Here is a 16,255-nt window from a genome sequence, read left to right on the forward strand (position 1 = left end):
ATTCGTGTTTTTCTTAGATATTAGATACTAAGCTTTTTATCAGCAAATTAAAATTAAAAAATGTAAATTAACTTGCAATCATTTGAATAATACACATTTTAATTACAAAAGCAATGAATTTCTTGTTAATACACAGCGCACTTCAAATGCACTCAGTTTATACAATCCAGAATGTCGAGGCGAATGGACTACAGTATAGTTAGCATGCCAGTGTCATTGAGTTCTGCACAAATATGTACAAGGGAATCAGCGGGAATAATAGCTGTTTTCCTTTCTATTAATTTGCATTGTAGCGGATGAGTCTGTCGGTCATAATAACAAAGTCCGGAATCCACTTCAGTTCCGCGAGGAAATCTTGCCCCTCCAATGGATTGGTAGAGCTTTTATCTAAAACATTTAAAGTTTTCTTCACGAGCAACCAAAAAATTGCTGTATTTCAAATTGTATGTGAATACCGCAATAATGACAATTAGACGTAACATTCGTATAATTTGTTACATAGCTACGCGTACATAACGTCAACATCGTATGTGGGGACATTTTATCGGATATTATAGTTTAATCTTATATCTTGTATTTTAGATTAAACTAATGAGATTTTAATATCAAAATAGAGAGAATTATTTGTACTTTCATCCTCTTTACTTTTTTTAGATAGCGAATAGCACTGTAATAAATATCATGAAAAAAACTTAAAAACGTAACCCCATATCAATTGGGTTTGAAGGGGACAAAATGTCGGACATAGTTATTCAACTCGAATAAAAAGAAATTATTTAAAAAAAAACATATAGTTGCATGAGGCGAAAGTGTAAGCTTTGTACAAAATACTAGTATAAAAATTATTTACTTACGACACGGTGATTGCTCCGTTATTCCGCTTTTTGGGGACAATTTAGAAAAATGACGGCAATTGTTCGTGCATGGGACACTTAATTTCTATCATATTCATCCCGTTTTTAAAAATTCAGTCTTTTCGAAGAAAGAAACCGACATTACATCATCGACCAATAATGACGTGTTTGTTTGAGACAAATGTTTTATTATGGTTGGTGGAATGTTTTATATGTTTTTTTTTACAATATTAAGAATTTCAAAAAATTAAAGTGTAACGCGGGACAAGGAAAAAATATTCAAAAATGAAGGTTATATTGATTTTTACTTAATGAAAATAGTCTGTTACATTTACAAAATTGCAATATTCTGAAAGCAGACTTTAAAAGCTTTAAAATGATATATAACACTTTAGAATATATTTTTTATTGTTTATAAATTAGTGGCATGAATGTGTCTCGTCCACGATTTCACCAAAATAACACCAGTATCGTGCGACTTTTCTTGGCAAATGACGTTAACGACAATTTTTAGTGGATGACGATAAAATGTACGCTTTCTTTTAGAAGATAAAAAAAATCGACAAATTTTGACGAATCACGTTAAATCATTTCCAAAAAAAGACGGTAACGATGATTATTTGAGACCTCTGACGAATCACGATAAGGATATTTTGACGAATCACGGTAAAATTTAAACCAATTTGACGCTAACGGTAGCCGAAAATTCCCCCTCGAAATGACGCCTGCCGGTAAAGGACATTTACTAACCTCGTATATCATGTACAGCGCAGACAAGGAAAACAATATGTAAGTCTAAAGATTTGCACAACGGTACTAATATAAGATGGTAATATACGAAGATGATGTTTAAGGCGGTATGGGTGTCTTTCGCCATCTTGGATTGTAAAAAAAACAGAGAACCTAAGGTCCAGATTTTCAATTGAGTTAGCAAAATTTGCATGCAGGAATGCAGATGACTAATGTGAATATCATTTAAAAGAACAAAATATGTATTATTATAACTTGTAAATATTAATGCTGGTAAAAGTGTAGATTATTTTTACTTGATTCTTAATTTTTTGAAACTGGCATTTTAAGGGGAGGTAACTCTGAAATAGTGCATTTTCTGAAGGAATCTACATGGAATTTTGCAATTTTGTTTTCTAACGTATGGTGACCCAAGGAGGTTATATGAGAAGGAGAGAGAACGAAAGACGATAATTACACATAAAATGTTACCGCCTTTTCTTAAAGTGTGTGTTAATTAGTTGAGACCGATTCGGTCGCAGAGGGAGAGTGTTATGTTTATCTTTTTAATACTGGTTAATGAAATCATTACAGTGTGTACTGGCTGGTCATTATCGCGTATGCTACGATTTTGACACGCCTACATAGATAATACATATTCATGACTTTATAGATAAGATCAGCACGTGTAGCCAAAAACTGAGAGTTGTAGATTTGTAGCATAACTGTACATATGTAGTTTTGAAAATAGAAAATAGTTACAAAAATATAGTTATTATTTATTAGTATCCGAGCAAGTAAAACACGGATCTATCATGGTGGAGGACTCAAATTATATTTATTAATATTGTGACTTTAATTTTAAATGTTTACATGAATAACATACGCAAACAATTGTCGAAAATTGACGAAATTCCGTATTTAAACAATAATTTAACAAGTGAGAGTTTAATGGTCAAGATTTTACGACCTATGGTATCGAACATCTGTGTCTGGGATTTCACAGAAAGATATTAATGGTGTTGTGGTTTTTACATAATGAGTTTTAATGAGATTTAGTGGTTAGATTAGTTGATTTGTAACTATAAATTTTCTACACACTTGTCATTTTGACAGATCAGATAAACAGAATTTTCGTTTCAAGACTGCACATTAATTACACTGGGAACTAAGTTTAAACTATGATCATTGATTTAAATGTTTTATTGTTTTCTGTTTTCATATACATTTCGACATAATATTTTTTTTTACTGTATATTTCAACGAAGAAAAAGAAACCTTTTATTATAGATATTTTAAAACTTTCTGTTTTTATTTTTATAGACTACAAATTTTGCAGTTATTTAATTTAACATATAGAATTATTATTTTATGAGAACTTATGAAATTTTTTTTTCAAGTTTTAAATGTGTGTATATTAAAGTACAATTAGTATTTTCTGAGAGATTGTTTCAATTTATTTTTTATTTTTTATTATTATTATTTTATATAAATCGATTTCATTGACCAGTAAGAAATTTTTAGAAATTTCTAATTTGTGGGCGGGGATGTTATGTTTATCTTTTTAATACTGGTTAATGAAATCATTACAGTGTGTACTGGCTGGTCATTATCGCGTATGCTACGCTTTTGACACGCCTACATAGATAATACATATTCATGACTTTATAGATAAGATCAGCACGTGTAGCCAAAAACTGAGAGTTGTAGATTTGTAGCATAACTGTACATATGTAGTTTTGAAAATAGAAAATAGTTACAAAAATATAGTTATTATTTATTAGTATCCGAGCAAGTAAAACACGGATCTATCAAGAGTATATATATATGTCCTAATTACACATCCGAGTAAAAACGGAAACACCCGAAATGTTATAAACCGACCAAGATCCTACTTGTTTTGTTTTCTAACGTATGGTGACCCAAGGAGGTTATATGAGAAGGAGAGAGGACGTTTTGCATCTGCAAGACGAACGACTTGACCGACCTGATTTGATTCGTAACTGCTTACTATAGTATGAATTAAAATTAATCACATAAAACTTTCACAAAAATATGTAGGAGAAATGTCCGAAAATAAAAGATGGACACACATCTTCAGTTTTATATATATCGTTATTAACAAATTGACATCGGCTTTTCAATTGCTTTTAATATTTCAAGTCTATAACAGTCAATTATAATTATGACATTCTTATTTCACTTGGGGAACATTACTGAAATGTGTCACCATTTTACACCTAGCTTTATATCGTTTTAAGGAGGCTCGCGGGTATAAGATTTTCAGAAAAAAATTTAAAATTAATTTTTCATTACAAATTTTATTGATTACCTTAAGTAGCTGTTACTTTATCATATGGTACAAAAAGCATTCCAAAAAATCAATTCGTGTTGGCCCCAGCGGACTTTTAAAATGTAGATGTCATTGAAAAAGCTTCAAATTATCTCCCTTTGGTGCAAAAATGCCATTTTTTGGCATAAAAATTGAAATATCTTTTTTAACTCATCGGTGACCTATATTTTTTATTGTTGTTTTCGAATAAGCTGTACATAGACTAAATAATTGTAAAATTTTAGCGATTTCTGTAATTTAGTTCTTTTTTTATTTCGATATTGCCGCTATTTCTCCTATTAGTTCAACAGAAAAAAGGACATTAACAAAAATGTATGCTCCTTTCGAAGGCAGATTGTGAGCGTAAATGAACGGTGACCCCATTTTTTTATTTCATTTTTCTATTAAGTATAAGATAAAGTTCATTTATAGAAAAATATAGAGAAATCCTATATTAAATAAAAAATTTCATTTAGACCCGCGAGCCCCCTTAAATTAAGTATATTGACAAATATAATGCAGCTTGCTTCCCATGTTAAAATTTGCAAAAGAATTATCACAAATCCCGTCAATAAGAGACCTTTGTATTTGTATCTTAATTTAACTTTTTTTCGGTTCATGATGAAACTGTCGTTTGGCCAATCATGGTTAAGTTTACAAAATCGACGGCAGGTGCTCGATGGCGGTCTCCGATGTAAACAAAACATGCCTGAACTGATCGATCGACAATAATCTTTTGTCCGTAGCATCCTAAAAACCCTTGTCCCAACTAAACATATTAAAATATGAATCTTAAATTGAAATTTTATTTTTATCTATGATAAATTTAAACTTTACTCATGTCTGTGTTTAAATGAATTAAATACGGACTTTTCAAATTTTAAATTTTTACTGTCATGGATATAAATTTCTAATTAAGATATAGATATAATTAATGACATTACCTATAGTCTGTAATTAGATTAATTAATTAGAGAGTAAGGTGTGAATTGTATATTTAATTAATCCTATTGATTGTTAATTAAGTTTATGACAACTATCTGATCTGTGTTTGTGACCGAACTGCCACCATACGTGAACAAGATCGGGCATGCAAGATTCAACAATTTGTAGTGACGAGACGGTGTACAAAATTGAAGGTGGGATTTAGAATATTATTATCTATGAACATATACTGATTTTGGGATGTAGTTATCATGTTTGTTGCATTTAGTTGACTTTGGATACAATTTTGCTGTTTTCTGGTGCTTAATTTGCAGAAAATATATGAAATACATAGGTAAGGAAAGGAAAATATGGTAGTGCAACATTGTATTTGATGATGTATATTAATTTTATATAATGTATTTTATATGCACATGATGCAAACCATAGTTTATATTTTAGATTTTAAAGCTGTAAAATAAACACAACTAAATTCTGTCTACATTTTCTAGTATAATGGATATCCAGGAATGGCTAGCTTGGAATGTAAACAAAAGAATGTTACCATGCATTGACCCATAATTGGAATGCCTTACTATGTCTTGGTGATGGTTTTGAATGAAACTTTGGTTTTCTAGGTGGAATTATGTTTTAAAAAACATGATACATGTATGCAAAACATCACAGTATTAAATTATTTTTAAATATTGGAGATGGTTGAAACATGTACATGCAATAGTAAACACGTAAAAGTTGACCTGATTAAATTTCACATGTCCAGTAGTCAGTAGTTGATACATATTTTCCATCTGAAATTTGTAAACAGTCAATAATAGGACATATTCGGTCTTTAGTAATAGTGCAAATATGTATGTTAGTAGAAATACATTGTTTAGTTCCATGAAAACTGATAATAACAGTTTAAAGGCTTTCATTTTTTTTTTCATTCTGATCTCAAGGACTGCATGTATATGTTTATTATTTAGTTGTGGTATTTCTAGTCCTGAATCTATCTAATTAAAAAGGAAAGATGGACAAAAAGGTGTTCCTCCACTATTCACTGTTTGAATTTCAAAATTTGTTCTTTGTAAACTTTGTACTGCAAATGCAAGATACAAAGTACATGTTTGTGTAGATGTACATGACTACATGTATGAAACAAGAACTCATAAATCCAAGTAGAAAGAAAAAAAAACCAAACATCTTTGCAAGTAGAGCTTGGTGATGACCCTTTATAAAGTTAGACGCAAGATGGCTCCATATAGCCTTGATACGTGTACATTTTCTAACATGTATAAGAGTGTATTAAAAGACCATTTAGATAAGACATAAAATATGTAATAATCAATTTATGAATACCAAAAACATAATACTGATATTGAAACATTTACACCAAAAATAAAAGAAAGATATATCCACAAAATTTGTGATTTCTGGATTTTGGCAAGCATAATTAAATATGTCATGTATGTAGAGTAGCGATACTTCTTGTTTAAAAATATCTTGTGAAGAGGTTTATTAGTACACTGCAGATTCCTCTGTCTTGACGAATAATATTCTCTCCTTGCTCTAAAGTATTAGTTGTTATAAATTTAATTTGAATAATGTTCATGATGTTCACATGATATTTTAGAAGCAAATCTCGCTAAGTTGAAAAACTATGTTTCTCATTCAGACATTGTTGATGGTTTTATCAACAAAAAATATGTCAACAGTAATATTTGTCTAAATACATTACATGCTAATTGCTACAATATACATTTGTACATGTATATTTAAGACCTAATACATAATTTACATTATTGTTTTGTTTACAGATTTGATATGAACCACAGAATGACATAAAATGGATGACAGAGTTCACAGATTAACAGATAATTTACAGGTATAATCTAGGTCATTTTCATAAAGATACAGGTACAAAATGTACATATTACTAAATATACATATAGAAACATATAATTAGATAAAGGAACAAGCAATTGGCACTCATACCACATCTTCCTATATCTAAGAATTGTTTCAACAAAAACTTCAGTACATATTAAATTGGTGTTCCTACAATGTCCTATGTGGATTTGATAAGGAATGCAAGATACATGTGCTTTTGTAATATCCATAAAAAGAAAAAAAAAATGGTAGAATAAAGATAATAATATTTCACTCTGTTCATGACAGCTTTGATTTATAACCTGGATTCAGAAGAACCTCAATTAAGTTAAAGTTACTCCAACTCAAACTTACAAAGAATTAAGAAATAAGGATTTTAAATCATTTTAAAGACCTTCCTGTAACTTTTATGATACATAATAACAATGAAATTATGAAAGCGATGCAGCATTTAATACATTTATACATGTACATGTACAACAATGTAGATACGCTTTTTCCCCAGTACTTTTTGGACAAATTTTCTGCATAAAAGTAACATGAATTTCTTTTCTCTCACAGCTACTTGTAAGTTAGGTCATTTAGGTAGGGTGATTGAATCCATTGTTTTGCCCAATTCTACTTTAAATCAGTGAGATTTGGTGTTAGATGTAAAAAAGTATAACAAAAATCCCTAACCCCCAATGTAAATTTTTAATCCACCAAAAAAACGAGTGGAAAACAATTGTCATATTCCTGAGAAAGAAAATTGTCGGTTTAACCTGGTTTTATAGCTACATTTAGCTAAACCTCTCACTTGTAGGTCAATTCTTTGATATCAGTTTATTTAGAAATTTTGAAAAATGGGATCACTTTTTAATAGATGTTTCACTGGTAGTACTGACACAAAAATGGACCACCACAGACCTCACATCTGCGTCTATTTTTTGTTTCATTGGTTCCCTACTTACAACAGAATTAATTTCTGTTTATGATATTTAAGCATCATATAGCCACATACACAAGTTATAAATTATAGGCGAACATATGTGCAATTATTTACCATTTATAGTACTTTTTCCTTGAATGTTACCAACCAAATTAGACTTATACCCAGGTTTGTACTTACATGTACATTGTCAGACATTATCACCAAGTCAGGTGCCACATATAGAGGAAGATCTGCTTATCCTTAAGGACCACCTGAGATCACCCCTGCATATTTTTGGGTTCATGTTTCTCGGTCTTTAGTTTTCTCTCTGTTGTGTTTTTTAGACTTGTTTGTCTCTTTGTTGTTCATTGTTGTTATTCCTTTGTTGCCAAGGTTGTCAGTTAGTTTATAAGTTGATTGTTGTGATGATATCTTCCACCTCTCTTTTTAAGAATTTCATTTTTGTCTGAACAAGTGTGACAAGTAAAATCCTCCATGCCAACCCCCAACAGAAAAGAAAAACAATTAGAATTTAATATATGACAGGTTTAGATTGCTTTCTCACCTTGACAGAATTGCATTGCTACTACATACAATGTATATGTATGAGTTATGTTCTTCTCATATATGTTATCATGGTATGATACTAAACCAGTAACGGGAAGGATATTGTGCCTGATGTTCATATGATGAAATCATAATCTTTCAATCAGTTTAATTGAAGTCTGGAGCTGGCATGTCAGTTAACTGCTAGTAGTCTGTTGTTATTTATGTATTATTGTCATTTTGTTTATTTTCTTTGGTTACATCTTCTGACATCAGACTCGGACTTCTCTTGAACTGAATTTTAATGTGCGTATTGTTATGCGTTTACTTTTCTACATTGGCTAGAGGTATAGGGGGAGGGTTGAGATCTCACAAACATGTTTAACCCTGCCGCATTTTTGCGCCTGTCCCAAGTCAGGAGCCTCTGGCCTTTGTTAGTCTTGTATTATTTTAATTTTAGTTTCTTGTGTACAATTTGGAAATTAGTATGGCGTTCATTATCTGACACTGAACTAGCATATATTTGTTTAGGGGCCAGCTGAAGGACGCCTCCGGGTGCGGGAATTTCTCGCTACATTGAAGACCTGTTGGTGACCTTCTGCTGTTGTTTTTTTCTATGGTCGGGTAGTCTCTTTGGCACATTCCCCATTCCATTCTCAATTTTAATGAGTTATGAATGCAACTAAATGTTTCTTCTAATATCATGATTATATACTGGATTGAATATATTTTTCAAAGATTATTTTCAGTAAGAGTTTCCCTTTAAAACTAGCTTTTAACTTAAATTAAATAAAGTGCATCTATTGATCATACATACCTGTCTTTAATTTATGGGAAGAGATAAAACTTTAATATTAGATATTTATTTCAGAAACTCTGAAATAATCTGAGAACTTATTTAATTTTTTGCCAATATAAATATATATGGTATATAGCTCTGAACCTCTCAAGAACACACAATACGTGTGAGGAACATTTTGAATTAAATTGAATAAATTGTGTTTTCTAATATAGTTTAAAGCTATTTTAAATTCTATTTCAAACTGTAAAAAGGGACATTTATATTGTATAACGTTAAATTTATAAATTATTTCATCAAATGCCCCTAGTTAAGTCATTAATGTGATAGGGCAGTTATAACAGGCACTTTGTCTTTTGTCCAATATTTCATATTAGGCCACTAAATCATTGTAAATGTCGACAGGATTTTTCCATCTTGATATGATTCTTCAACCATATAAAATGAATAGATAAACATTAAATGCCAGAACTGTTAAATGTTTGTCAAAACAAGTCCTTTTAATCAATGCAGTATTTAGTATACAGAGTGATTGAAGTTAAAAATCATGTTTATTTCTTTTCAGTTTAAATCAATGGAAATTTAAATAGAAATTTAATGACTAGAGATTGTCTAATCTTAAACCTTATTAAAATTGTATGCATGGCTAAGGATCATTTACTTGAATTCATTAAAGATTTATAAATCTGCTTTGTTATCCTTACCTAAGGAATCAATATAAATAATGAATAGTAAAAGTACTATAGAGATTTAAAGGAATCTGAGATATGTCCTTGTTGTATGTTAATTCATAGCATCAATTAACATGAGATATAACAAATTTCATCTTCTATTATTCATTATATGGATGTTCCAGAATTGATAATATTGTATGGGGAGTTTAAGGTTGGACAGGGATGAATGCAATTATAATCAAACATCATTTTTCATCGTTTATTCAGGAAGGTATACTGAAGAACCTCTGGAAATAATCCCCCAAAAAATGTGTGCAGGCCTCTGCACAGTGAGGTAAAAAGTGCCGTCAAACTCCCTCCCCATACATTTATTTCTGGATGGTTAACAAATTTGAAGTATTTATTCATCATTAAAGATAGTCAAAAGATGCCTTTTAAAAGCCATCTGAATTATTTCATATTCAAAATTATCTAAATTTGCTCCATGTATTTGACATTAGTAGTGGAAATACATTAAATTGCTACTTCTTAAAGTCTTCTCTGACAAAACATTTCAATTAACCATTTTCAACTGCAAAAACATTGGCTAAATATTGTCAGAAGAGAGATGTAACATAAAGTTGCTTATCTGCTAAGACCAAAAATATCACCTAAAATTCCTTACTTTTTTGTTTGGTTTAAACATATTTCATTTGTTAAAATATGCAAAAGAATTGAGACACACATGTTGTCGTATTTAAGTGAAAGATTTAGAAAATCAAATTTTAAGTTCTTTACACTTGTCAAACACAGTCTGAATGTTTTGCTGGATCATGATATTAGATTAGAACTAAAATGAGTCTGTAAAAGTATGTTCATTGGACCATGAAGATGTTAAAGATGTTTGAACTATACAATGTAGTGGTGTATAGAATTTAAATAATCGTTTCAGTAATAGGTCTTTACTGAATTCTCTCCAAGCGTTAAATATGTTATCAATAAAAACTTTACTTTCATTTGTATGTGAAATATATTTGCTATTCATAGCAAAATATTGGATGAAAAATAAATTATTTCTGCCTTATCAATTTTGTATAGTAACAAATCTATACCACCAAATGAGATGGAAGTAAAAATTACCATTTTCTGATGTTTTTTCCACATAACTATACAAGTTTTTCATTTTCACACTGTAGGGAACGACAAGAAACCTGCGTTCGTTAGATCGCATGTTAGATTCTTATCGTGATGTGACGAGAGAACAGAGAAGCTCAGTCGATAGAGTAAGTAACGAAGTATTTAGTCTTCTTAAAACTCATTGTAATCAGGATTTAAGAAAAGTGACTAAAATCAAAGTTAAAATTTTTGATAATGTAAAGTTGAGTTGTCATTTTTCCTATGCAACATCAATGATATATTGCTCATGATGACATCCCATTCTCTTTCCTCGTTTGAGATAAAACGATCTCAATCAACTATTGTGAGATTGAAAATTATCTTTCAGAATTAAGAAAAATCAAGGAAAATTTAGAAAAAATTATATGTGAACATTTTTTCACATTTATCTTAAACTATTTGCATTTTTTATCACACGATGTCGATGAATTAATCTGTTACATAGAAATAAAGAGATTTGATTGAAAAGGACAAAAAACCAGCAATGACAATTGTTAACCATGTAATTTTTACAGTACACTTGGTTTGTTTTTCACTCAGTTTTTATACGACCGCAAAATTTGAAAAAATTTTCGTCATATATTGCTATCACGTTGGCGTCGTCGTCTGCGTCGTCGTCCGAATACTTTTAGTTTTCGCACTCTAACTTTAGTAAAAGTGAATGGAAATCTATGAAATTTTAACACAAGGTTTATGACCACAAAAGGAAGGTTGGTATTGATTTTGGGAGTTTTGGTCCTAACATTTTAGGAATTAGGGGCCAAAAAGGGCCCAAATAAGCATTTTCTTGGTTTTCGCACTATAACTTTAGTTTAAGTTAATAGAAATCTATGAAATTTTGACACAAGGTTTATGACCACAAAAGAACGGTTGGGATTGATTTTGGGAGTTTTGGTTCAACAGTTTAGGAATTAGGGGCCAAAAAAGGGCCCAAATAAGCATTATTCTTGGTTTTCGCACAATAACTTTAGTTTAAGTAAATAGAAATCAATGAAATTTAAACACAATGTTAATGACTACAAAAGGAAGGTTGGTATTGATTTTGGGAGTTTAGGTCCCAACAGTTTAGGAATTATGGGCCAAAAAGGGACCCAAATAAGCATTTTTCTTGGTTTTCACACCATAACGTTAGTATAAGTAAATAGAAATCTATGAAATTTAAACACAAGGTTTATGACCATAAAAGGAAGGTTGGTATTGATTTTGGGAGTTTTGGTCCCAACAGAATAAGGGGCCCAAAGGGTCCAAAATTAAACTTTGTTTGATTTCATCCAAATTGAATAATTGGGGTTCTTTGATATGCCGAATCTAACTGTCATGACTGTGTATGTAGATTCTTAACTTTTGGTCCCGTTTTCAAATTGGTCTACATTAAGGTCCAAAGGGTCCAAAATTAAACTTAGTTTGATTTTGAAAAAAAATGAATCAGTTAGGTTCTTTGATATGCTGAATCTAAATATGTACTTAGATTCTTGATTATTGGCCCAGTTTTCAAGTTGGTCCAAATCGGGGTCCAAAATTAAACTTTGTTTCGGGGTCCAAAATTAAACTTTGTTTGATTTCATCAAAAATTGAATAAATGGGGTTCTTTGATATACCAAATCTAACTGTGTATGTAGATTCTTCATTTTTGGTCCTGTTTTCAAATTGGTCTACACTAAAGTCCAAAGGGTCAAAAATTAAACTTAGTCTGATTTTAACAAAAATTGAAATCTTGGGGTTCTTTGATATGCTGAATCCAAAAATGTACTTAGATTTTTTATTATGGGCCCAGTTTTCAAGTTGGTCCAAATCAGGATCTAAAATTATTATATTAAGTATTGTGCAATAGCAAGTCTTTTCAATTGCACAGTATTGCGCAATGGCAAGAAATATCTAATTGCACAATATTGTGAAATAGCAAATTTTTTTTTAATTAGAGTTATCTTTCTTTGTCCAGAATAGTAAGCAAGAAATATCTAATTGCAAAATATTGTGCAATAGCAAGATTTTTTTTTAATTGGAGTTATCTTTCTTTGTCCAGAATCAACTTAAATCTTTGTTATATACAATATACAATGTATATTCACTTTTTACTACCAACTGATAAATTAAAATAATCTTTACCATTCAGTGAAAACAAGCAGTTTTTTTACATCTTAATATTTTATGATGTATTTAAATGAGTAGTTATTGTTGCAAACTCCATTAGAAATTTTAATTGAGATTAGTTTTGGAATAAGGGAAAGGGGGATGTGATTAAAAAAATTGGGTTCAATTTTTCTCATTTGAAATTTCATAAATAAAAAAGAAAATTTCTTCAAACATTTTTTTGAGAGGATTAATATTCAACAACATAGTGAATTGCTCTAAGAGAAAACAAAAATTTTAAGTTCATTAGAACACATTCATTCTGTGTCAGAAACCTATGCTGTGTCAACTATTTAATCACAATCCAAATTTAGAGCTGAATCCAGCTTGAATGTTGTGTCCATACTTGCCCCAACCGTTCAGGGTTCAACCTCTGCGGTCGTATAAAGCTACACCCTGCGGAGCATCTGGTTTTGAATATAAACTTATGTTATTGTAAGTGTTCAAAAAGTAATCCAAATATTAGATTGAATATATAACCCAGGCTCTGTGTTGAAGGCGTTTTGACCTCTAATGGTTTAATTTTATAACTTTTTACTTGAATGTAGTAGAGTTGTCTCATTGGCACTCATACCACATCTTCTAATATCTATTATAATGAAAAACATTGTTTTGACAGTTACGTGATGAGGTATCGAGAACAAACGATCAGGTTAGACGAGAAAGAGCAAGAAGTCCATCATACAGAGATTATGGGGTAAGGTTCTTATAAGAACAAATGATGTCATTATGCTTTACTGGTTAAAGGGAAATCTTTCTGGTAAAGGCTTTATATCACTCACTATGATATAGCACAGGCTTTTGGTATCTTTTCATCAATTCTTTTTCCTATCTGTTCTTTTGTTAAAGTTTTAATCTCATGCATTTTTCTGGATGCATATTTATGTTCAAGTATATTTTATTTGTTGGTAACCTGATATGTATTTATTGATACATCCAATGGACAAAGATACAATTCAACAATGTTTCAGATAGCTGAGTACTAACATTTTGAGTTGGAGTCTTAATGAAAAAGAGGCATGTTGTCTAATGGCCTCCCTGACATTTCAACCTATGGAAATTACACAAAATGTCAGGTCCTTTTTTGATCCTAACCAAAAGATATTACAAGAAAAAATATTTCTGCTATAGCCTAGATGAATGCTTTTACCCTTTTTAGAATGAAATTAAATAGCTCATTTCTTTAAAAATCCTCAAAGATAATGATAAATGAGAACCGGTTAGTGGCTTTGAGGCTATAAAGTACTAATTCTATCATAAATGAAATTTATCATTTACATCATTTCTATAATCCTTAACTTTCTATTTACCAAAGTTTCAAATACTTTTTATATGATTATTATATTTGTGTGATTTTGGCAGATTAAGAGGATTAACACGTTTCTTTTATAAGTGTAGTAACACGTCTGTACATCACTGATTATTTTAATCCCCAGGACAGTGGAGGACAGGTACACGTAATATTGTTATGTTATAATTTGTTTAGACGAGCTCAGTTGTATACAATATAATCTTTAATGATAGGGGATTTTAATGAGAAGACTTTCTGACATCTTAAATTCAATTGTTGTGTGTGTCAGTGTTGTTGTGACCTTGAATAATTTGTCATATTATTTACATGTGACGAAACTGCTAGTTGATATGGTACTTGTTAAATATGTAGAAGGCAGTAGTAAGCTAATGTAAGGAAAATGTGAATACTGCTAATAAATCTTTAAAATAAGTTATCTGTAATATCAGGGTGGAAAACAAAATTTTATGCTTATGATTATATGATTAAAAATGCTAGAGGGTAAGATTTGGACTTCCGAACATCCCACTCAAACAAGTTCAGAAAATGAAAATTCATGTTCTTCTTTTCCATTTAATGGTATAACTCGTAAAATTCTCATGGCTGCTTTACTATTTTGAACTAGATTATTGAACTATAATTTTTTTTCCTCTTTGGAAGTTTTTAAACTATTTCCAACAACATGCATTACAATTATTTTTTCTGTAACAAAGAATTTATTATTTGTTTCTCATTCAAATTTATTTCTTTCATTATATTTATAGCATTTTTTTTTTCATGCCCCCGCAACACAGTTCTTGTTGGTGGTTATTTTTCTCTGTATTTATAGTTCATATTTACTAAGGTCAAATATCAAATTTATTTAGACTAAATTAAGTACTGCATCCCCTGAATATTGTACTACACTGATCAGACGGGTGGAGGATAACTAACACTGTTTAATGCACTTCACAGTTTTTATTTTTTATCACATTACATCATATACGTTTTAAATCACTTTATAAATTTATTTTGTTTGACATTCACCAGCTAACTTTTCTTTACATTACAAATGCATTTATTATAAGACATTTCTGATGATAATTCACAATTTATTCTGAAAAAAATGTTGAAAGGTTGGATACCTTAATATAATTGAAACAAATTCATTATCAACATCACCATAATATGCTCTTTTGAGCTCAGTTGACATTAAGCAAGCATCCACTTCATTTTTACTTTGCTGGATAGTTGTCTTATTGACATTCATACCTCATTTTCTTATTTTTATATCAATCAATAAATCATTATTAATAATTTTTGTTGCTATCATGGATTAGTTTTGATTGATATCACAATCATAATTTAACAAGCACACACACTTTTGTTTTATAAGCACATTGAAAAGTAAGTTCTACCAAAAACAAGAGAAATTCATAAGCACTACACTATCAATTTTCATTTCTGGAGCACTTTGAACAGCTAAAAAATCATTTATGAAACAACAAAAAAATCATTTTGCCGTTATGAATTAAATTTCAGTGTTATAATCTATTTCAACCGTTTTTGGTTTTTTTTTGTAGAGTGATAGTGAATTTGAAGGTTCTCCGACTGTGACCAGACGACGAAGGAAGAGAAGTTCTACTGTACGGTTCGCAGATGATATGAACAGAGAACTTCACACTTTAAATAATTCATTACGAGATTTATCCAATGACCATATAGATTTAGGCCATCAGTTTCAATCAGAAGTTGGACGGAGGGAAAGGTAATTTATAAAACAAATATATTAAAGTGCTCTCAAGTTGATTAATTTATTGTTGACTCTTTAGCCTTCAGCACCAAATGTTTCACGCAAATCCCTTGCAATTTACTGGAAAATCTTGTAGTTACTGCCTTCTCCAATTGACCACAGAATTATGTGATATAGAAACATCTTTTTCATGTGCACAAGCCAATAACACCATGCATAGTATTACATGTGTTTTCGCTAAAATGCTGGAAAAAAGTTAGGGATGGGAGGTAATCATATAATTTATTTT

The 16,255-nt window shown here is 30.3% G+C and overlaps 1 protein-coding gene across 11 annotated transcripts in view; it reads left to right on the forward strand.

Moving 5' to 3' along the window:
- Positions 1–4,582: 4,582 nt before the first annotated feature.
- LOC139515599 (centrosomal protein of 128 kDa-like) overlaps positions 4,583–16,255 on the forward strand; it is a 32,268-nt gene continuing 20,595 nt past the window's right edge. For 3 of the 11 annotated variants that reach the window (XM_071305204.1, XM_071305208.1, XM_071305209.1), the window contains exons 1-6: positions 5,025–5,194; positions 6,657–6,724; positions 10,834–10,920; positions 13,563–13,640; positions 14,380–14,394; positions 15,797–15,981. In XM_071305204.1, the coding sequence (XP_071161305.1) occupies positions 6,686–6,724; positions 10,834–10,920; positions 13,563–13,640; positions 14,380–14,394; positions 15,797–15,981 (404 nt within the window). In that variant the 5' untranslated portion in view covers positions 5,025–5,194; positions 6,657–6,685. Of the gene's footprint in view, positions 5,195–6,656; positions 6,725–10,833; positions 10,921–13,562; positions 13,641–14,379; positions 14,395–15,796; positions 15,982–16,255 lie in introns of all 11 variants that reach the window. The other 8 variants (XM_071305207.1, XM_071305213.1, XM_071305214.1 and 5 more) reach the window with 6 other exon arrangements.

The sequence above is a fragment of the Mytilus edulis genome, chromosome 3, assembly GCF_963676685.1.
Source record: "Mytilus edulis chromosome 3, xbMytEdul2.2, whole genome shotgun sequence".
Lineage (NCBI taxonomy): Eukaryota > Metazoa > Mollusca > Bivalvia > Mytilida > Mytilidae > Mytilus > Mytilus edulis.